General features: G+C 41.5%; 1 protein-coding gene across 2 annotated transcripts in view; it reads left to right on the forward strand.

Annotated features, from left to right (window-relative positions):
- The window catches only part of LOC137796433 (cadherin-22), a 152,273-nt gene extending 129,392 nt beyond the window's left edge, over positions 1-22,881 (forward strand). For both annotated transcript variants that reach the window (XM_068594366.1, XM_068594367.1), the window contains exons 11-14: positions 11,904-12,021; positions 15,316-15,465; positions 15,794-15,895; positions 21,071-22,881. In XM_068594366.1, the coding sequence (XP_068450467.1) occupies positions 11,904-12,021; positions 15,316-15,465; positions 15,794-15,895; positions 21,071-21,600 (900 nt within the window). In that variant the 3' untranslated portion in view covers positions 21,601-22,881. The remainder of the gene's footprint in view (positions 1-11,903; positions 12,022-15,315; positions 15,466-15,793; positions 15,896-21,070) is intronic.
- Positions 22,882-23,622: the final 741 nt, after the last annotated feature.

Raw genomic sequence — 23,622 nt, forward strand, 5'->3', positions numbered from 1 at the left:
GAAGATTTGAATGATGTTTGAGGAAAAAAAAAAGGAAATTGATTCAGAGTCACTAACAAAAAAACACACTAACAGCAGCAAATATATGCACGTGGTCAATAAAATGTAAAATCTAGATAAACCAGAATAAACTAAAAGGCATAAGTGTGTAAAGATAAAATGTAAGGAATAAACACACCTGTACATCAGCATCACAAGTTAGACGTGTGATATCTGTGCCAGAGATTCATTTTGCCCTCGGAAACTCATGAGAGTACCTGTTATAGAATATTCTTACTTCAAGGTTTCAACCAAAGGCATCATCATCAAATTGAAGTTCTTCAGGCATGACCTATACGTACATACTTCCAATGACACATGATGACATTGTAGACAAATTCATTTGCTGGATAACGTCCTATGGTCGAAAGCTGAGGAATAGACCTTGAGTTCAGAGTATTTTTTAACAGATATGTTTATATCGAGCTGTTTCCCCTCCTCCCGTTTTCATGTCCATCTACAACTGCCTTATTATTTTCATGTCTCGTTTCTATCATTTCAGTTGCACAGTATGATCTATCTGACACTTAACACCGATGGCAATTTCATAACTCAGCTTTTGGCCAAAAGGCCCAATTTGTCAAAGACTGCCTGATTGCTAAGGCAGCATGACACGAACCGTTATCCAAAAATATCTTCAATTTCTCATTTTTTATTTTTTATTCAAGCTTGATGTAGATTAAAAGTCAGTAGCTTTGAGTTGTTTAGAAGGTAGGACAGGCGTGCTATCAATGCAAGCCCATTTACAAATCATATTTTGCAGATTTCCATATTTGTATCTATGTCATCACTGTGGTTGTTTAAACTAAATATAGTGGAGTCTGAGTGAACACAGAATTTCTATGACTATTTTCACGTTCAACTCTTTCTCAAATCATTAATCAATCATTCATTTGTGCCATTGCAAAGCGAAACAGTCAAATTCATATAGTTATGCTAATGGTAGTTTTCTCTCTCATTTTTGTTAAACCATGCCACAGAAAAAGTGATAAAGCAATTAGCACAAATGAACATGAATTCCTAAATGGTAAACAGGTGACACATTTTATGTTGCATCATTACCCAGCACCAATCAATATATATGGGAGCCTGTTTGAAAAATCAAGACAAAAAGGTAATTCCGTGGTTATTTCCCATCCTGTACCACCATTAAAAATGGACAGAGTCATTAGGGTGTTTTATTCTCCTTACGCATTTAACAGGCCTCAGGCTAAGTTAAACCCAATTATCATGTGCAGAGCAAAGGAATAATTAAAAAAAAGCAAGGCTTTAAAGTGGGGCCTCCATGCTGGAAGCTGCATTTACATGTGTAATGAGACTCAGGCCTCCTCTCCCCTTGATCCACAGAACCACTTATAGCCCCCCTGTGCATCTGCAGCGCCGCCCGCCTGTGCCTTTCTAGAACATTGTCTGGTCGGATCTACCTCACTCCCACCTCGCTCCCTCGCCCCTCCGTGAGAGCCCACATTAACCTTCAGCTCCTAATCACACTGAGATGATTAGTCTTCCAGCAAAAAAAAAAAAGATCATTGCTGGCTCTCAGCACTGTGAAATACAGGGTGTTTAATGTTGTCATTACAGAGAAATGCAGAGAAATCGTCCACAATGTAATTACCAACCCAAGAAAAGAGATTCTGAAGACACAGAGGAGAAATTGACATTCGGCTTCATTGCCCTCCGTGCGTCCGTCCGCCAATTGCTACATTCTGACTGTCTATCAACAAGTGCCAATCTTATAACGGGAACGTCTGACAATTTCTGTTCATTTTCTTTTTTGGCTCAACTTTTGTAACCCTGTTTATTGTTTATTCTCTGTAGAGTCTCTTTTTTTTATGTTGTTGTGGGGCGCTCCGTCGGAGACGGCTGCTGAGATTGAATGAAAATGTGTTGCCTGGGGTCAAAGGCTCTCTAATGCTCATTTTCACCCTCAGGGGTAACCACTGGGGGGCTTTAGGGAGGAAACAATTTTCTCCTCTATGTGATTTTCAGAATAATATAAAAAATAAATAAAGTTGTCCTCTAGTTGTTGGCAGTCACTGCATTTTTACCTTTGAAAAAATGGAGTGAGTGGTGTGAAGAAAATGTTTTGGGTGTCGAGATTTGCTTCATCTGCGCTGGTGCAGAGCGTTGGTGTTTGTAGTATTTCTTCTCTGATTAATGGCAAAGATAGAGCCTTTGTATTTTGAGTCTTTCAACTCAGAGAGAGCAGTAAATAAGAACACGGCCTATGTTGTGTGTGTATGCGTACATGGATATATACATATACACACAGCTTTCCATTGAAGTAAGACAAATAAACGTTAATGTAATGAGGATAAACAGCGTTGAACCAACACATTGGCTTGTAAACAGAAGTCAGTTTAATGCTTCTGAATTTCTCCCCTTCAATAAGTCAAATTTGGATTCACAGAACTCTAAGAAAATCAGAGATGCTGGCTCTCCGCCCTCACCAAAAACTCTTTGGTCTCTTGAGAGGTAATCAAGTTGTTTGGCAACTTTCCAATCAGAGCAATTTGGCCAAGTCCGATATTCAAGCCAGCACTTGCACAGGGATTTGGAGCAAACAAGATGTTGTCACACAGCCTTTATGAATCCCTGCCATTTATGAAATTGATGCATAATTTGCTCTTCTCATTTTGCCTATGCAGGTTAGAAGAACACACACACACACACACACACACACACACACACACACACACACACACACACACACACATTCTCTTTCACACACATCTAAAAGTACGTACATACTTTTGACATGTAATTAGGTTTGTTTGGCTTGTCGTTCATCATCATACAGTAGTATAGTTCACATAAAGTAGTCTGTGCAATTAGATACAGGCCAAGTATAAAATAATTAATTGGGCATACCAAACTCAAATAAAGGTAAAGCAGCGGTCAAAGCCAATGCACGAACAGCCTCAATTAACATTTCACAAATGCTAACATTGATAATACGTCTTTGCGTCTGTTTCCAGCCTCGTGCAGCACCATGTTTACTCGGTGTCAGCCTGGAATCCAACTCATTATAATCAAGGATGTCACATTAAATCTTATCTCATTGTCTTCTCAAAGCAGGTCTGTTGATATATACAGTACAGTGACATGAAACATATTACTAGTACATTTGAACAAACAGAGATTACTCTGTGGGGAAGGGGCCTGCTTCCCGGGATGCACTTATGTATTCAGCAAAACAAGCTGCCGAAGGTGAGGCCCAGCGATATAAGCATCAGCCAACAGATGTTTGCATGTAAAACAACCTTCAATTTTGTTTCAGCTCCCCAGAATGAATGAAAGTTGGTCAGGGCAACAGCTCCTGGAAATAAGTATAATTGAGTCTGTTTTTCTTTCACCTGGAATATACAAATAACGGCACGCTGCCCTCTTTTGCCCCTGGACTCAGAGCCCTTTGCTTTGGCCTCTGTAAAAAGGAAATCTAAAGTAAGACAGGGTTATTGCTGTTTGTTCAGTGTTGAGCTGTTTTGCGTTTTGGAAAAGCCTGCTGCACTGGCAACTCATTTTATTTTTTCAATTGAATCAACTATCAAATTGCTTTGTTCACAAATGGTTCACAAATGTTGCATGTTGACATTGCAAATCAGCTAAAACCCGCTCATGAGTCATAGGGATTATCACTTGATTGATAGCAGGACTTTATTGTGACTAATGAATGGAAAACAGTCATTTATTTTGAGCATAAATCGATCAATCTAGCTGTCAGTGGAAAAAGGCATTTGCCATGATGTACTAGGTGTTTTCTGTTGGTAGTGTTTTTTGTTTTTTTTTACCTATGTTACTTATTCTATAAAAACACAGCTCAGCAAGTCATTTGTTCATGTTACTTTGTTTGTTGTGTATGTGTGAGTTTGTTTGTGTGTATTGCGGGGACCGAATGCTGTTCTCACAGTGACATTGTGGGGACTCACCTCCCATGTGGGGACCATTCCCAACAACAGTGAAAATCATTGCATTCATCTCTTCCCTCTTGTCTGTTTGTCGGACAGTCTGTCCATCTCAGCTGAATCTGCTTGCTCTTTCTGCTTACCACAAATTATATCGTGAAGACAATTATACATGCCTGTCCCTTCACAGACGCATGCTACAAGGAAATGAAGACATGTATGCACACACCCACACAAATGCTGTATGCACACAGCTTTCACTGTCACACTCTTAATACATCAGATCAACCCCCGGTTTACTCAGCTAATGAGGAGTGTTCCTTTGTCTCCTGTTGTGTGCTACGTTATCACGCAGTCTTGTTCATGGAGTGTCAGCTCCCTGGCTCAGGTCTAGCTTTCGGTGGAACCACAGAGAAAATCAGATTAACCTAAGCCTTTTAACTGTGCTTGGATTTGATCCCATTCGGGAGTTGGCAACACAACCTATTTTGTTTGTGTTTAGAGGGAGAATACATGTGGAGCGAGGGGGAAGGGTTGGCAGAGAATTAAATAAAAAATGGGTGACACAGGCTAAGCAGCTTTCGCTTGGGGACACAGTTCGAGCCAAGGGCCATGACTTGTGGTCAATAGCTTCCCACCTTTTACCTACTCTATAGGTTGGTGGTAAGCGGTGGAAAGAGAAAGCAACATACGTGTAAAAAAGAGAAACGCTGAAAAAACTGAAATGTCTAAATCAGTCGGAACTAATAAACTTCTTTCAGTATATGGTCTCACAACCCGTCGACCACTCGGTGGAAAATTCCAAATTTCCATGTGCCTGGCATCTGAACCTAAAAATGTTTTATGGTTCAACTGTTTTTACAATTATTCATGTTCCCGAGGACAGAGAGAACATCCAGTTGAAGTAAACAACTTAAAGAAACCTACGTAACTAGTATTACCATTCATTCTTTCATTATTTCATTTGATAGTCGGTGGTTACCATAGTACTTACCATAGTACTTACCATAGTACTTACCGTAGTACGTTAGTTTAAATCCAGCCTTCCTTTTACCTCAAATCAGAGAATATCATTTATTTATTAATAGGGTATGTATTATTTATCATGAATCCAGTTCAATTAGAAATCTGTAATAATAAATATCCATATGGGACAAAATCATAAAGCGCAAGTTAGACATTTTTGTGATGTTCTGGACCTTTGCTTGAGGAACTTCTGTCTAACTGGACCTAGCGGAATTTTAGTTGAGTACCCCATGTCTGTTTGATCGTGTTATCTCAATGTGAAATCCTTAGTGACACCACAGAGTCAAGAGCTCATATAAAGAACCTGGTGCTCCCAAAAGGTTGCTGTGTTTTACAATGCCACTAAGACAAATCATGATTCGTCGCCGCGGAGCACGTTGCCGGATCACCCATGATGGGTCTGCCACTGGCAGCACGGCGACATGCTCCGCGGCGACGAGTCATGATGTGTCTTTATACCACTGTAAAATGGTTCAAAGTCAAAATTGGTCAGGTTCTATATGAACCTGACCACTTTTGATTTAGAACCCATCCATAAAACCCAACCATTTTTGACTGAGAACCCACCCAAAGAACTCGACCACTTTTGACTGAGAACCCACCCAAAGAACTCGACCACTTTTGACTTAGAACCCACCCATAAAACTTGACCACTTTTGAAATAAGAGAAAATAATGTATTTATTGTTAGGGTATGTATTATTTGTCATTAATCCAGTTCAATTAGACATCTGTAATAATAAATATTGTTTTGATATTATTTAAAAACAATTGAAAAGTGATGTTAGAGACTTAAAGCCACTGTTGTGGATTTATTTCCCGATTTGCCCACGTTCCCAATCTGCTGCACCTCACCGAGTGACACGTGAACACAATCTTTGCGTCTCAGCCCATTCCTCGCCCACCGTGTGGTATTTAGCTGACTGAATGCAGAGGGACAGATATCATATAGTGCCACGTGTGCAGAAAAAAAAAAAGCGGCTGGGTGGAAAGCCAAATACTAAGTATGGCCTGGGGTAACGGAGGCCTGTCAGAGCTGCCGTGCCGCCTCACAGCTGGCTGACTGGGTCACTGCGACAGATCACCTCAGTTTGGCCACGTCACCGCCAACCGCCAGCCCCTGGGAGGGTCGGTTTGAAATAGCTAAATGTTAAGCCTGTCTGAAACACACACATCACAGACACGTGAACACAAGAATTACTCACCTCCCTCAGAGACAGAAAGGATGCTAAAACCCCCACACATAAGCACACAGCAGAACTGGGTAAAGGAAGAAGCAAACAAACACTGATGAGGAAAAAAAAAAAGCCAGACAGACTCAGTTTTGCCAGACAATATTTCATGAGCAGACAAAATGAGTCATCTGCTCTACTCACCATTGAATGCCTCTTTCTTTTATCTCAAATGTTACCGTTGAATCAGACAAACTAGCAGACTAGAGAGGCTGGCATAGTCACTTTTTCCTATACGGCTTGTTTAAATTATTCCTATTCATGTCAGGATTGCTCTGCATTCCTTTGTTGTTGTTTTCAATGTAAACATTTATTGTTTGAACCAGTCAGCATGTCTGGCTTTTTTTTTTTTGGCGAATGCAGTTTTTATTCATACGATACAGGAGTAAGTCGTTTTAAGCAAACACTAAATGTTATTTTTTTGATGAGTCCAGTCAGATTTACTGCTTTTAAATACTAGTTCACCACCAAAAAAAGTAGAATATTTTAAGAGACTATTTTACCCTGTGTATCCTGGCTATTTACTGTTTATGCTAAGGATGTAAATCCCAAAACAAGCCATGTAATTACTTGGTCTGAGCTAAGCATTATAGCTATTGTAATAAGTGATTCCCATTTTCTTTCATAATGTACTCTATATATTACTCAGAAAAAAAAGTTTGGAGCTCCTTTTTTTCATGCTTCTCCAAAAATGTATTACAAAAAAAAATCTTTTATTCTGGAATTGAATCAAGTTCAGACAAATGCATTGAGACATGTAATGCTGCACTGGACACAATGAGGATGCTTTTTACCACTGAAAATAATGAGTTTGAAAACACACCTCTGAACCCCCGACGCTTATAGTGCTTTCCAGGTTTCAGAGATGAACAGCTCTCAGTACATAACAAGTAGTGTGCTTATGTATTTGTTATTTATTCATTACCTCCCCGCTCCCATTGTGAAATGGTTGATTTCTGCTGTCAATGAGTAAGCCACCTTCCTTCCACGACCTTGACCTTTCACACACCTCGAGTGCATACGATATGGAATGTACTTTTGGGAAAGTCTCCCTTCTAGCTATCCGTGGATGCAAGAGATTTAAAGGGGTCAGGAAAGGGAGCCGCCAGATATAAATCTAATTAGGTGATTGTGCTTGAGGGAGCTTTGTGAGCTGCTCGATAAACTCCCACGCGCTTGCTCTGCTCCTCTTTCATTTCCCTCTCCCACTTCACACTCTCTCTCTCTCCCTCAGCAGTTTGCACTCACCCCGAGATCCCGCCTGAGAGTCCCCCTACTAAGGGCCCAGTCACAGGACGCAGACCATGGCCCACTTACTACATCTTCACTATTTCAAAGAAATGAAGTGTTTCATCCCTCAGCTGAGAAAGATTTCGCTTTATGTGTCTTCTCTTTTACTTTTTATTCGTCTACCTTCAGACTCAAATACACCTGAAAGGGCGCCAAAGAATGATGAGAAGATGAAAACCAGGCCTTAACTTAACTTACTTGACTTAAAATCCACACGGTGCAGTTATTCACGCTTTTCCAACCCGGTTTCCTACAACTGTACATTTTATATTCAACTCCTCCACATTAACAGCGTGTGCTTGTTGTTCAGAGTAAAAGCCGGATGTAGTGTCATGTTTAACCCGTTTCATGATGGGGAAGACATTCTGGTGTTTATTGCTGTATTATTTTAATTGCTTAACTTTGAATGTAAATGGTACAGTAGTTGCTTATCTAGTTAAAAAAACATCAGTATGAACATACGGTCTAATACTGTATGTGAAAGAGAAATGGATTTTAAATGGCATGTAATGATATGTTTTTTTCTTATAAACACCTTTGTATAAATACAGGCAGACATCCATGGTTCCTTTCCAAGTGTTTGTGTTTCTCGACTGCATATTTTGCGGCGCACTATGGAAGAAGCGTGTGATTTACCCTGAAATCATGCTGAAGCATTTTGTAATTACAAAGTAAGCCATATTATCCCAAACAACCTCCCTGAGCTGTGGGTATGACTAAGCCTGTTCTGTGTCTGTGATGCTGAGGAGCTGTTTATTGTGAAGGTACAATTGTGGCCCGGAAGTGTGCTCGGCAGTAGCTTAGTCACAGTAATGCATAGCCGCGGCTTAGGCGCTGAAAGAAAGAAAGTGTTGTGTGCAGTGCCATAAATGCACGAGGCTGTCTTTTGCAGACAGGTAGCATAAGCTGGAAGGTATACAATAAAGCAGATGTCTGTATGTACCAAAAGTGTGCAAAAATGATGTATATATATACATATATATGTATGTGTGTGTGTGTGTGTGTGTGTGTGTGTGTGTGTGTGTGTGTGTGTGTGTGTGTGTATACAGCATTGTTGCTTGAATAATCAATTTGCAAGTAGATGATAAACGAGGGACACGTTGTTCTGTTCTTTGTTGGAGAAGATAAAAGCAAAAGACAAGTGATCAAGAGGAAACGGAAATCACAATTATGAATAACTAGAGCAGGCAGAGAGGTGGAGAGGGAAAGATAGACAGTGTATACAAGGCCATGTTTAGCATGTTATAAGTACTGTTCCCCTTAAAGAGGAGACTGCTGTTGTAGCAGCTTTTGGTATATTGGCTATATTTGTGTTGATGTTATCCGATACTGTTGATCTTATCTGATAATACAAAGGAATTAGAAGTGCATCTCTGCCGATCTCTCACAGTACCTCTGAGCAGTTTGCTGCTGTGTATGTTTGAGAGAAACAGAGGAAAAACTAGTACGTTTGGAAAAAATATTTTTTTGTCAAAATAATTAGTCAAAGTCAAAATATATGCAGAGGCATTTGAACAGGTTGTCCAAAGATGAAACTATAATTACTCGATCTTAGTTGTATTCCTCCACCAACCAGTTAAGCTCCAGTTTATATCCATGTCTGTCAACAATCACTTCACTTATTTATTCTATCCATGTAGATATGTGTGTGAAGTTGTTATATAGCATATTAATTATTGAGTTACGCCGGTGACCTTTGGTTGCCAAATGAGTTCATCCTTGAGTCCAAGTGGACATTTGTGCAAAATTTAAATTCGGAATTCGGTGTAGGATATTCCTGAGATATCATATTCATGAGAACGGGATGGACATGGGGTCACAGTGACCTTTGACCACTAAATTTGAATGAGTTCATCGTTGAATCCAAGTGGACGTATTTGTTCGAAACTCAAAGAAATATCCCTGAGGCGTTCTTAATGTATCGAGGTCAAGAGAATGAGTACACGGGTACAGATGGACTGACAATCGGACAACCGGAAAACACCATTACTTTGGCCACATCTGTTGGCAGTGCTGAGTCCAAAAAAAAAAGCTATTGGTAAATGTTATAGATTGCTATATTGATATAGTCTTGTTATAGTCAAAATCTGACCCATTTTCATGTGTTCTGATTCCTCCTCATTGCAACTCATTGAACGGTTTTGGTTAAGTTGAAATATTGAGGATTGTAGAATCTTTAAGAACGCCATTTTGTGTAGAATAACAATGGTGTGAAGTGATTGTGTGTGCAGTAGAAATAATGCTGTGTATACTTGTAAAGGCTGACAGGAGTCGGATGAACATTTGGCAAACAAAAAGCAGCGCTATTAAAATGTGCTTGAATAAAGAAACTGACCATCCGTAAAAGTATTGGTATTACTCAGTTTATCCTGTAAACCAAGATTTAAAAAATTATAACATGTTATTGTGTTTTTTGTTAGAATTGCATTTGCCATCTGTGCTTCATGTGCTTTGCCTTCTGCGAAGACAAAACCGAAGACACGAGTTTCAAGTCTTCTCACTGAACAAACTTGTTATAACTTTAAAAAAAAGTAAATTAAAAAAGTAGTCGTATGATGTGTGCTACGGAAAACAAGCTTTTTCTGCGACATGGTATCTCAGGGCTCTCAAGTTTTGAAGACAGGCAAGAGTGACATGTATCCCCCGGGAGCCGTTGACGGAGGGAAGGGAGGAGGGAGGGGGGGGGGGGGCAAATACACGCCGCCGGACAGCTCCAGTCCCGCCCGCCTGTCATTACATCTTACAGATACAAAAGATACGTTTTTCTGATTGGCTATTTGTGTAGCCCGTTTCTTTCTTTTTTTTTTTGATTGGCTGATGACGTGCTTGATTCCTCCAGGTAGCATGTAATGGTGAGGGCAGCGCGACCAGGTCATGTTTGCGCGCTGCGGCACATCAAATAGCCGAGAGTTTTTTTTTTCACCGTGAGAAATACGATGTGTGGCAGGAGGGCGGGACTTAAGAGCGAAACCAGTGACAGTCACGCTCAATGCGTGACACTTGACAGCCCTGCTATCTTCATATTTTACACCAACAATTACTATTATCACAATTACAGGTATTATTACTTTACTGGAGCGTTAGTTGTGCAATCAGCAAATCAAAAAAAATTAAGCTTTAAAATATTTTCAGGCAAAATGTACAAATATTTTTCTCACACACATATTGGAATAGCTATTGTTAGCTAAAGACATGAAAGCATCATTCAAAGCAATGACTGATTATAGCTTTTACGATCCGTCGACATGTTTTCTATGGAACATTGCTTCTTCATTTGAGTTACAGTTTCCAATGTAGTATAATACCACAAGGGAATTCAGGTTTAGAGCTAGAGCCTTAAGGGTGATACCTTTCTGCCAGAACATTTAATAACTTGGCCCATCATGCCGCTGTTTTGTTGGTCTACTATCTTACCATGAATGTAGAACATCTTGAATTCAAGCTACCTTTAAAAACACATTTTAGTCTTTGTGCTGCACTGTACATTGTCTTCATCTTGTATTCTTTATTCAATTCAGCGACACTGAAGAATAGATCTTTCTTTCTTTGTTGTTTTAGTGAGAGTGTGCAGTAAACAAAAGGTGAGGGAAATCAAAAAAATAATAGACAGGTGGACTCAAACATAGTGTGGTGTCAGAGAAGGAAACAGAGCTGACGGATGTGAAATGAAAATATCATTCTTAAGCCTGTGGTTTGATGCTGGCTGCGGATTCATAGCATGAGAGGAGGATGAATTGTCACCAAGAGGCCTGTGTTAGGGTGAAAGGATCTCCGGGGGCTGTTTGATGTCTGTTCAGCTCACAGTGAATCATATCTCACCTTATTGTGTTCACACAGAGTTCTCAAAATTGGATCACAGTTGAGTTTTATCTTTGAATGTAGATCACTATTATTTTGTCGCATCAGACAGGAGGACTACACCTTCACTGAGCCTCTGCGACTGTCTTTCTGTTCCTCTCACATTAGCATGTATTCCTTCCCCTCTCTTGGAGCAAATAAGGCCGCCTCACCGAATATGGAAGTCTTCTTCTGTTCAAATAAGGCTTTTTAGCATGTCCTTTTATGATAGTTTAGCATTTCTAACATTAAACGTTGTTTTTTTTTTTTCATGTCGCTGTGTCAACTTGGTGGAGAAAGATGTTTTCGTATCTCTTTGTGACTATGGCGCCTTTGAAATGCACTTCCACTGGAATCCTTCTCAGTCTGTTGCATCCAAGTACACTCGCTCCATCTCACTCCCGCTTTCATGAAAGAGACATTTGAAATGGAAAGTGGAAAGTGTTTTTCATATTTATTTTTCTTGTTCCCATTGAGTGGATCTGAGCAGAAAATCTAACCTGTTTTTTTTTTTCTTTTCTTTCTTGTGCTTCCCCCCCCACCCTCCTCTGCATTGGTTGACTTTATTTTCTTAGCTAATTCACACCATCAGTGTGGTGGATAAAGACGAGCCACAGTCTGGTCATCGCTTCTACTTCACCTTGGCCCCTGAAGCCTCCGGCAATCGACACTTCACCCTCTGGGATGTTAAAGGTGAGAGGGCAAACATCTTGTACCGGGCTTGTTGGTAAAGAAGCATATTTGGGTCGCTGTGCTGATGGCATTATCAGCATAATTTGTTTTTTAGGGTAGAATGGTACCAAGCCGCAAGACCGGTCGTCACATACTTTGTGAGTGGGTTTGTGTGCATTTTAAACACGCACAGCTGTTATGCTCGACTGAAGAATTGCGATGACTCTCATGCAGATGAGTTTCAGATCACCTCACTTTCTTTTCAAAAGTAATTGGCGATGTATGTTTAGTGAGAGGCTCGAGGGCATTCTGGAAAAGGTAGACCTGAATATTGAGTTAGTTTAAAAGACTGCCATTCTGAAAACTAAGAATCATTGACTTGTATTTTGACAACCTCGTAGTCACCTAATTCAGATGCCAGATGGTTGTTTAGAACAAAGACAATTCCTAGAGTAAACTAACTGAATATTTGTGACAAATCGCAGAAGAATTTTAAAAGTAATAAATGATGGTTTATTGTTTAGCATTCATCTGATTATCAGACACATCTTTTTTAATAAACAACACATCCTGTCCTGCTAGCAGAAGTTATCCCACTAGAACGTATTACAAGCCATCGCATGTCTGACGCAGTTTTGAGTTGTTTCTTCAGTATCAGCGATTTATACTTCTGTAATTGTTTAATGTAGACTATTTCCTTGATTCATTTTGACTAGAACGTCGACATCATTTTCTCAAGCGTCATCATAAAAAGTGCATTTTGTATTAAAAAAAAAACAGACACGTGCTGTATCTGCACAATGTAAGGAAACATTCAAATCGCTGCGCTCCCCAGTGACGACTTTGCTTCGTCAGGAAGATGTTTTTTTGTTCATGCTCGTCTGTGTTTTTGCACACGCGCTTGCAGATCCCTCGTTTAGAGACGTACACCTAACTGAATGTGACATCTGGTTAAATCGAGATTGATCTGACACCAGGAAAATGTCAGGGGAGCAGCCCTAGCAAGGGAAATGTCACCGCACGAAGACAGCGAGGCCGGCTGCAGCCCCGGCACATGTGAATGGATGTACCCATAACACGGGACTCGTGTGACGTACACGCAGATACTGTACGCACCACGTGCATGGACGTGGCGAAATATGAAAATAGTGTCCCCCTGGCTCTTTCGTTCACATGCAGGACATCGTGGTCTGCTTTTCTTTGCATGCATTTTTTCACGGCGACCTCCGTTGTGTATAGATGATAAGGGAGAATGATTAATAATCACATTTTTTGCTTGGATATAAACATGTCACCATTCGACGCATTTACCCACCACGCAAACACACACATTTGCATACATATATGTAGACACACACATAAACACTCCGGTGGAGGACTGTATATATTTTTGGAGAGAGAGAAACAAAACCCTGGATCGACTTTTGATCCTCCCACCCCTCTTGTTCCACCATGGTGTCTCTTTTTATTGACACATTTGTCAACCTGTCACTTTCAATCTGTCACTTCTTCTTTTCCCCATCATGGCCTCACAGTGCGTTCTGTCTCCAAGTCTTGACACAAAGTGATGAAAAGACTCCCCCCCCCACACTCGTATTGCTTGATTCTCTTAAGAGGCTGAAGCAGTCTGTCGAGCAAAACTTCCTCTTTTTACCGAATAAACTTTGCGGTTACGTGACAAGCTGTTACCTGGAAAATGTCCCACATCATGCTTAAAAGGAAAGCTCATCGACCATGAAGCTGAAAGATTTTCTTCTTTTTTTTTAACTTTTCAGTGGGTTACCTTTACTCTTCTAGGGGTTTGCCAGTCAGTGGCAACATTTCAAAACCCGTTTGCTCACAAAATTGCTACACATTTTTTTTTACAGCATCAAAGACAACACTAAAGTCATTCGGCATGTGTGAGGATTCATACTTTACGGTACAGCCTCACAACATTGTTAAACTAATGGTCTAACTGAGCCTAAAATATGAATGCACTTGTTTAGATATTGTGGCAGGAGTTCAAGTGCAGGTTTAAGATGGTCCACAAAAGAAAAAAGTATTCATTTCTGGCTCAAATGCCTGAACTGACCACTGCTTCCAGGTATGGCCATGAGAATGCTGTTTTGCATCCAACTTCCTTCGAGCAGTCAACATTGCTTTTGCTTGTTGACCACGATCTTTCCCTAACCTTAACCAAGTAGTTCTTAGTCAAGCCTGGTCCTGTGTCTTCAGAGACGGCAGCATCTCTAGAGCTCCCTCTGTATTCACTTTCAGATGAAGGTCCATGTGGGCGGTTGTCCTTCAAGTATCGAAGATATTTTTGATTCAAAACTACAGAAGAGGCCTCAGTCTATAAGTATTTATACTTCACGTTTTAGGGAGAATATCTTTCTAAAGCAGCCAGCCATGTCGGAAACTGCTGCGTAAAAGTCAAAAGGACAAACTCAGGGGCGTAACATTCCCGTATATAAACAGTAATATGAAGATTGTTCTACATGTGCCAGAGGAGCTGGAGGGCGACGTGGATAACGGTGATGTATGCTCTGGCAGATGGATTGCTTGGTATCCGCGAGTCTCCTCACAAAGCTTCTGTGACTCTATTTGTCACAGTCTCCTGTATTCTTTGTTACATCTATCTATGTCTCTGGGAGAGGGCTCATATACACACACACACACACACACACACACACACACACACACACACACACAAACATACACATGAACACTCTTGCACACACACACACACTCTCGTGAAGTTTAATTTCAAACAGTGGCTCTCTCACTCATTTTGCTCCTGTTTTTGTTTAAAGAAAGAACAAAAAAAGACACATGATAAATGTTAATAGCACAAAAGCAGTTCTCTTCCCCGGTGAAATCATTCAACCTCAAGTTAAACCTGACAATCTTGCCGGAGTCCTTGAACTATGCATTATAGTAAATGATTTATACAGACCATGTATAACAAGGATGGTACTTTTCTGGATGCTCTCTTTTTTTCTTGAGAAAGTCATTTCTATTGTTATTCCTCAAATAAAGCGGCAAACATATCACATTGTCAAGCGTCAGGTCTTAAAACAATGACTTGCCCCGACTTTTTTAATCATGTCAAAGAAGTCGGCACGATCAACAGCCCCACATAAAAAAGTAAAAAGCACATAAAAGCACTCGCTGGATGGAGTTTCATCGATTTCACGCAGTCTGCTAAAAAAAAAAAGAAAACTGACATCAGTGAGCAGACGGAAAGGTTTTGTTCTTAAGTCGCTCATGTGTTATCCTCTGCTCTACCTTGTCTCTCTGACTCCCACCCTCCGACACACACCATCCGCCCAGACAACACAGCTGGCATCCGGACCCAGCGGTCAGGCTTTAACCGCCATGAGCAGAATGTGTACTTCCTGCCCATCCTGGTGGTGGACAGCGGGCCTCCCTCCCTCAGCTCCACAGGCACCCTGACCATTCACGTCTGTGGCTGCGACACAGGTGAGATCCACTGAAGGAGCTGTTCTAACCACATCATCAGTGTCACCTCCATGATCATCAGCAACAGTGCAAAAAAAAAAAAAAAAGGAAATCTCCATGTCATTGTTTTGGTCAGCAAACAGCTTTTATCTGCGTATGTTTGTGGTTTAAGGTCACAAATCTGCAGACAAACGGTCCTCAAGAGGGATTTCAGAGGGGGGGGGGAGGGGATATAATACATGCACGATGGGAAAAACAAGGTTTTCTTTTGATTAAAAAGTGCTGCAGTGACTCATAACTAGTTTTTAATCCGTACAGTACATATTTGTTGTTTTCTTTTGCAATACAGAGGGAGCCATCCAGTCCTGCAGTGCCACAGCCTACGTAATGAGTGCCGCTCTCAGCCCAGGGGCGCTCATAGCACTCCTGGTCTGCATGCTCATCCTCATTGGTAAGCAGACGGATGTACTCATGTTATGTGCGTATTGATCGATGAATGGGGAGATAAATGTATGGGTGTATGATGGATGACAAGACCGATGGATAAGCACAATTCATTAGTATTGCTTTTTTCGGGGTCACTGCTAAGTTCAACTACTCCTGCAGGACCACCAGCAGTACGATGTTCAATAGTGGGTGAGAAGTGAAAAGGCAAGGCTAAGGGCTGCACCTAAAGACACAACATGTCTGCTTGCTCACGCAACCAAGTATGTGTCTTTCAATGGCTTGACCTCTTTTAGGTTATCTATATTTCACGAATGAAATTGCACATGCAGTGGCAAAAAAAAACAAAAACAAGTGGAATGACATAAAAAACAAGATAAATGTTTCATCTGCCTTTTATGAGTGGCTTTCCTGTTGGACATTTTGTTGCTGCCTTTCTGAGGAGAAAGCTTTTGTTTGAACAGCAGCGCGATGATGCCTGGGTTTATGAATGATATGAAGGCACTTTGATCCTCGGAACACAGGCGGAGATAGCATGAATGGAAGTGAAGTGGAGGGGGGTTAGGTTAGAGCGAGCAAACAGGCAAAATAGCTTCCTCAGCACTTGTGTAGCGCTGGAACAGTAGGCTGTAAATAGAAGAGGCTTTCCAGACATTCTCCGATTTTTAGACACAGACACGTAAACACACACTCGGCAACATACACACGCATGCTCACGCTAACCCTCTTAGAGCCCGAAGAGGTTTAGTATTGTCAAATCTGAAATTTTTATGAGTTAGCTTTGAGTTCTCCCCTCTCTGCACGTCTCAGCATCCCACTCGTCAGTGACAGAAAGAAACAACAGCGCTGTCACGGTGTTTTGTTTCCCCCCCCCCCGCTCGCGCCTATGCACCTTTTACATTGTGCAGGCGGTGAATGATGGATGATGCGACACCCGGCAGCTTTGACTGTGACTTACATTGCTTTTTTTATTTCTTTTAAGAGCGTTTCTAATGAGAGTTGTTCAAGCTCTGTCTACATTAACCAAACCATCGACTGGAGTGAACTTCAAAAGCAGAGCATCATTTATTCATCGTGGTTTTAAAAGCCTCAACACAAATGTTATGTACAAATCTAAGGCAACCTCTGCTGGCTATATAAAAGAAAATATGTTTGCGGTGCATTGTGGTTTTGGTGTTCTCGGTTTCTCGGATTGATGGCATCCACTCAAAGGCTTTTGTTGAAAACAACTCTCTGGTCTTAAAAAGCTGTGGAAAGGTAGACACTGCATGTGCAGGAGAATAGAGGTGCAGAGCTTTACTTTCATTGCAGCCATGGTGATATGGATGAAACCATCATGCAGAGTTACAGGCTGACGCTAAAGGCTGTCGCGAGTTAACTATTTTGGTAATATTTCATGATCGGTGCCATTTTGACTCCATTGATGAAATGACGCCACGTTGATTCCAATAGTGTCAGCGACTCTAATCAGTGCCACGTCCGCGACGCTTTGATTTGACGGATAGGTAGAAAATGGACCGAACAGGCCTCGTCAAATCGCTGTGGGACAGGCAAAGTCGGAGTGCCTGGATTCTGGCAGTTATCATGTGGGCAGTGCAATCTCAGGGCTGTGGGGTCCGGTGTTGGGGGGGATGAGCAGTGTTTTCACAACTATCATGTGGTGTGAATAACAGACGGGACTGAGGCATGTGGCAGCAATCTTATCGAGTGCACATCGCCCAACACTTTCCTGTTCCTGCCGCTTTCCCGTTCACACACACACACACACACACACAGACTCACAGTGTGGATCTAATCGTGCTTGGTAAGCACACATCCACACACTTGGACAAATCACTCCTCACCTATAAACTTCAAGCCGCTCTCTCAGCTACCAATAATGTGTGCTCTTTGTCTTCTCTCTCTCTCTCTCTTTCTCTCTCACACACACACACACACACACACACGCACACACACACCCTCCGCGCACACAGCGTCCACCTAACCAGCCAGCCAGCATGCGCTCCCTCTCTCCAGAGGCTGGACCGCCTCTATTACATCAATTTTTGGATGATGAGAAAAATGAAAACAAATTCCTGCCTAATTACCTTACAAACAAACAGTCCTTCCATCAGTTCATGTATAGGCCCGATGTGATGAATCCATTCCACTGCGTCGCAGCATCTGCATGCATCCATTCCAATTACCTCCCATCTGCTCGGGATGAACTCCTGGGTGGGGGCAACCAGCGCAGCCCACGGGTATATTAACCGTCTTGTCAGGAGCGCTTATCGCAACAGCTGTACACATGGGGACCAGCTTTATACGTATAGGAGGCAGGTATACACAGGTGCATATGCTTCCTACTGAGGTAAACTCTGTACATGGTGTTGTATTAGCGTTGCCTGAGGCATGTTACTCTCCAATCGAATAACTAGGTTTCCGATAGCTGACTGTACGCATCTGTGTGTCCCTAATAGGCAGTGACACTCACAGACACCGTTATCAGCGAGGAAGGCTTTTTCAGAAGCGATATTATCTGATTCAGACTGAACTGCCACCTGAAGTCACTCCTTCAATACTGTTCACTGAAAAAAAGCGGCTGATCTGCACGTACGCGGGAGTTCATACCATCAAGTTTTCTACCTCCTATTACTCTCCTCATTAGTCTGAATTTAGTGTAATTGTCTTACGGCTTGATTAGTATGCATGACAGTGTGCGCCGCAATTTACCACAAACCATGACTGTTTCCTCAACCCAGTGGCAATTAATTCGCCCCATTCATGGAGGAAAAGAATAAACACAATGGTTACAGACACCACACTCCCAACAGAGCCCACTAAACAATGTGAGAGGAGAACGAGTGTGTATTATCAGTCACAGATACTGCATTAAGTCCCCACTCGAGATCAGCAAGACTCTTTAGACCGGCATAGCTATTTAGGTAAGTAATACACACAGAGTTATTTTTCCGCCCATTTAAGCCAAATGAAGACAATTACCAGGAGCAGCTACAAGTCACTGGTGCAGATTATATGTTTGAAACTGATGTTTCGGACTTTTTTTTCCCTTCCAATTTGCAATGGAGGAAAAGAGTAGTGGCAGGCGTCGAAAGCGGAAAGGTAATACATGGTGTTTTATAGTCTCATCCTGACTTCCAAGGTCGCTTTGAAATAGTGTATTTGTCCGTTGGCTTTTTTTCCACGCATACTAATGTGCTTTCACGTGTGTGAATATCCTGTACGCGGCACATAAAGTCACGACATTGATCTAGTTAGGCTGTGGAACGATGTGGGCATTTCTCCGTTTTCACAATGCATAGATGGGTGTTCCGGTGGCTTCAGAGCATCAAACAATCTGTGCCGTCCCAGACAGCGCTAGCTCCGTTGTAATTGATAGTCTTTTTATCTCTGTGGGCTTGTAGGCATTTGTTTAGGCAACAGGCTATCTGTTCTAGAAGATGCATGGTGCCCACTGGTTAATGATCCATCTAAATGTCCCTTCACTGGCATCCCTTCAGAGGAGAGGCTCATTGTCCCTGCTGAAGGGGAGAAAAAGGGATTCGTAGCAGTCCACTGGCCGCAGGAAACGCATCCTGCTGCTAATCAAAGCTCGAGAATTAAGGATCCACATTTTCATCTCTTGATCTGAGTACTTTCTTCTTTTTTTTTGTCACAGATATTCATTACTAATAATACGTTTTAACACCTATCATTTTTTGTATCAGCATGTATGACATTCTCTCAAAAAAAACACTCTTAGCTCACTTAATTCATTTAAAATTGCAAAGTGGAAAGAGAGCAGGGGGGAAAGAAAACACATTCTGAAAAGAAATCACATTTATTTTGATTAGTTATCCTTCATAGAGAATGAAATAAGTGACATACTACCAGCTACTGTGAAATCATGCATTCTGGTATATGGGTTTTTAATTATTCCATTGATAGAATATTTGTTGCATAATTTAACATAAATATTTGAATGATCTCAATCTTTGTTTGTGTCAAGATTGCATTCGAGAGTATTTACCAAGTACTGTCTATCAGTTCTTCTTTTATCTCTAATTAGTAGATCAAAAAGAGGCTAGATTGTAGATTATACATCATATTATACTACATGTACATTATATTTCTCACAGCCATAGTGAGCGAAATTAATTCATAACCGCCTGAAATCAGTGACTTTACCATCTCTGAAAATTACATTTGAAGTTGCTGCAACTCGAGAGTCAAATCTGATGGAGGTTTCAGAGGGAAGGGGCAGCCGGAGGAGGGCTGCAAGAGTCAGGGGATGGTTATCTGAGCTAAGTGAGACTTGTCTAATCACAAATGTAGGCAGTAATTAAAATAACTAAGCTGAAATTAAAGCCTCATTGATTTATCTCTGCATACAGCCTTTGTTTTCCTCTCATCTCATTAGTCTATAACGTGATCCATCTCAGTTGCTTTCCCTTCTTTAATTCAGACTTAATTTTACGAGGCATTTCTTTCTCTTTTTAGGCGGTTTTAAATAGTGATTGAACCGCACGGTCTTTGTTTCACTCCATTTGGATGAGTATTGATACACAGATTGGTCTCCATTAGGCCTTTTAAATCATATTTCTGGGCAAGGCAATCAGGATTGTGAACAATCAATACTTATGCATTTGAAATGTAAAACGTGATGATATATTACCTTCCCCTATCTGCCTGGAGGGTGAAATCTAAATTGCAACGGGTGTAGTTTGAAACTTTCCCATGGAAAGTACAGACATGGTGTGAAGCCGCCAACATGAACCAAGAACACCTTTAGCACATGTATCTGCTCACAGTTGTGTACTGAATGTGCTGAATATGGGTTTGGGATGCATTTATTCTTAGCAAGATGAAGAGGAATTCTATTTTTGCATGCTAGCTTTTTAAAGTCAGCCTGACAACTCTAATCCGTGGCCGCTGTGCACTAAGACAGTTAAAGCCACATACTTATATTTAATGGCAGTCATCTCATCCTACTGTTCAGTTTAATCAGACTAATTCATATGTACCTTTATTTTGTGCCAAGACATGAGTGTGCCAACACTTAAGAATATCAAGGTTTTCATTGTAAACTTATTCAATTAACCTGTGCATACTTGACAAATTGTGTGGAATCATTCTCTACCTCCCTCCCCCTCTCTCACACACTCTCTCTCACTCTGTCTTGTTACGTCTCCTTTCCCATCAGTCCTCGTCTTGCTGATCCTGACCCTGAAACGCCACAGGAAGGGCCAGAGGATGACGGAGGATGAGGAGGACATGAGGGACAACGTCATCAAGTACAACGACGAGGGCGGAGGGGAGCAGGACACTCAGGCGTACGACATGAGCGCCCTGAGGAACCTCTATGATTTCCCAGAGGCGAAGAGCTGTGACTCTGGCCCGGACATCCGCTCACTGCCGCAGTGGATGCAGTCCAACCGCGTGGGTGGTGGCGCGGAGGCGGCTGCAGCGACAGCGGCAGACTTCTCCCTGTTCAAAGGCTACATCCGAAAGAAGGTGGAGCAGGCCGACGCCGACCTGTCGGTGCCGCCGTATGACTCCTTCCAGACGTACGCCTTTGAGGGCACCAGTTCACCAGCGCTTTCGCTAAGCTCCATCCACACGCTGTCCACCACCTCCGAGCAGGATTTCTCCTACCTCAGCGACTGGGGACCGCGGTTCAGGCAACTGGCGGGTTACTACGCTCCGGGGAACCCCGAGGAGGAAGGGTCCTAGCACAGCTCCTCCTGTGTAGAGAGACGTTTACGCCACTTCCTCCCATGCTCACCCTTCTGGCACTCAGAGCCAGCACTGTGTAGTCCTTAAAGGCCGAGCACCACCTCGTTATCTCCGTTGAAGAAAAAATCCCAGTGTTAAACTTTGAACTCAAGATTTCCTTTTTTTCTTCTTCTTCTTTTTTTTTTTTTTTTTAATGAAAGCTGGAGCTGATACGCCGAAAGAGTAAAGGAAAAGATATCAAGTCACCAAAATTGCCGTTTAGTCTGAAGGGATGATTTTCCCTCTCTCCAAAATGACATATTACAACCTTTATTTTAAGCTGTGAGACAGTTTACAGTAACTTTATGTCGGTAGGGTCAAACTATGCCAAGGCAAACTATCTGACAAACATGTATTTATTTGATGAGGATATATTTATGTATTTATTTGTTTTTTTTATGTATGTATTTATTTATTTAATTATCTACACCATAATCATCACTATGGGAACTGCAACAGTGAACTCTGCAGAAGTGCGATAAAGAAAAAGTGAGGGGAGGACGACATTACGAAAAGAATGAAGGGCAACGTGGAAGAAGGAAAGACGGACTGAAGTGGCAGATGACTACAGAAAACAGTCAAAGGAGTGACATCGAGGTCATACAAAAATCCCATTCTGGAAAATATTTGTATTTATTTTCTATGACCACTTTTGTAAAATAACCAACTTAAGACATTGATGAAAAGCTGAGGCAAGGAACAAGAGGGAACAGATGGAAGGAAATAACTGCAGGAGAAAAACAGCTGTCAGTTAAGTCTGAACAGTTGAGACTGACATATTTTTGCTGTATTTTAGTGATTACTAAAGGGTTGTTTTTTTTTGAAGGTTACAAACTGAGGACAATTGTGTGTAAACAGTTTCTTTTCTTATTCTCTCTACGGCCAATTGTAAGGCAATAAGGCACAAACCGCAACAATGATTTAACACTTAACAAAATGACTGTTTAATGGAATTGGCTGGTTGCCAGCATTGACCCACGGGGAGTCAATTTTCAATCCAGATTTTGTGTGAGTGTGTGTACAATATGTTTAATTCATTTTATATCCTGAGGCATTTGATTTTCATTTTTACATTTGATTTCTTTTAGTGGAGGGAGGTGGGAACTCGTGACAACAGGAAGGTGCTGCCGAATGGCGAAGGAGAGGTTAAAGGGTAACACATGAAGAATGGACTGGTCACATCCACCTGATACCCACAACCTGTTCAATGTTGACCTTACCTTTCAAATGTATTGAGGAAAAAAAAAGAAAAGAAATAAATATTTAATTTTTTTGGTAAAAAACCTCCAGCCATGTGTCCAATAAACTTAAATTACTCTGCGAATGAGATCACGAGAAAGTAAATAGATCATCCATGATACTAATTACATTGTGTCACTTGTTTGCTGAAGATGTCTCCTGAATTATGAATAATTGTGAAGCGAGCTTGCATATCCACCAGGGATGGATTCACATAATAGTCCGAGATGGAATCAAACAGACCATATGACAGGCCGCAGCCAAACAAAGACTTTCCTCTCAGCACGGCTCCCTCCTGGCTGCCTCCTGCCAAACTACTGTAATTGTCATAGTCACCAGAGGATGCTGAGGCATACGTGGATGCTTTCATCTTCATGATCTGCTGCTAAAATGGCCACTCAGACCGCGGGGTTCACATCGACTTGCTTCCATAGCTGAGTTTCAAAGCAAATGTCAGCTTTTTTGTAATCATTAGTAGGTCTACTGTATCCACCGATTGTCTGCTGAGCGCTGACTATACTGAGGAGATATAGCTCAGCTACTTTATCCACCTCTGCTACACAAAAGTGAAGATTTTAGGCTTCCGTTGTGGAGCTGAAGTGGCAGAAATGTGGAAAGATAGAAAGTATTGAAGCTTTTTGTCTACACTGGTAAAAGAGTGATGCTGCAACTGGCAGAATTTGCTCGTTTTACAGCAGTGTTGCTCGTGTGACAACAAATTGGTATTTTTCCAACAAACTG

Source organism: Clinocottus analis, unplaced genomic scaffold, assembly GCF_023055335.1.
Source record: "Clinocottus analis isolate CAN_PGR_092001 unplaced genomic scaffold, fCliAna1.0.p SCAF_3, whole genome shotgun sequence".
Taxonomy (NCBI): domain Eukaryota; kingdom Metazoa; phylum Chordata; class Actinopteri; order Perciformes; family Cottidae; genus Clinocottus; species Clinocottus analis.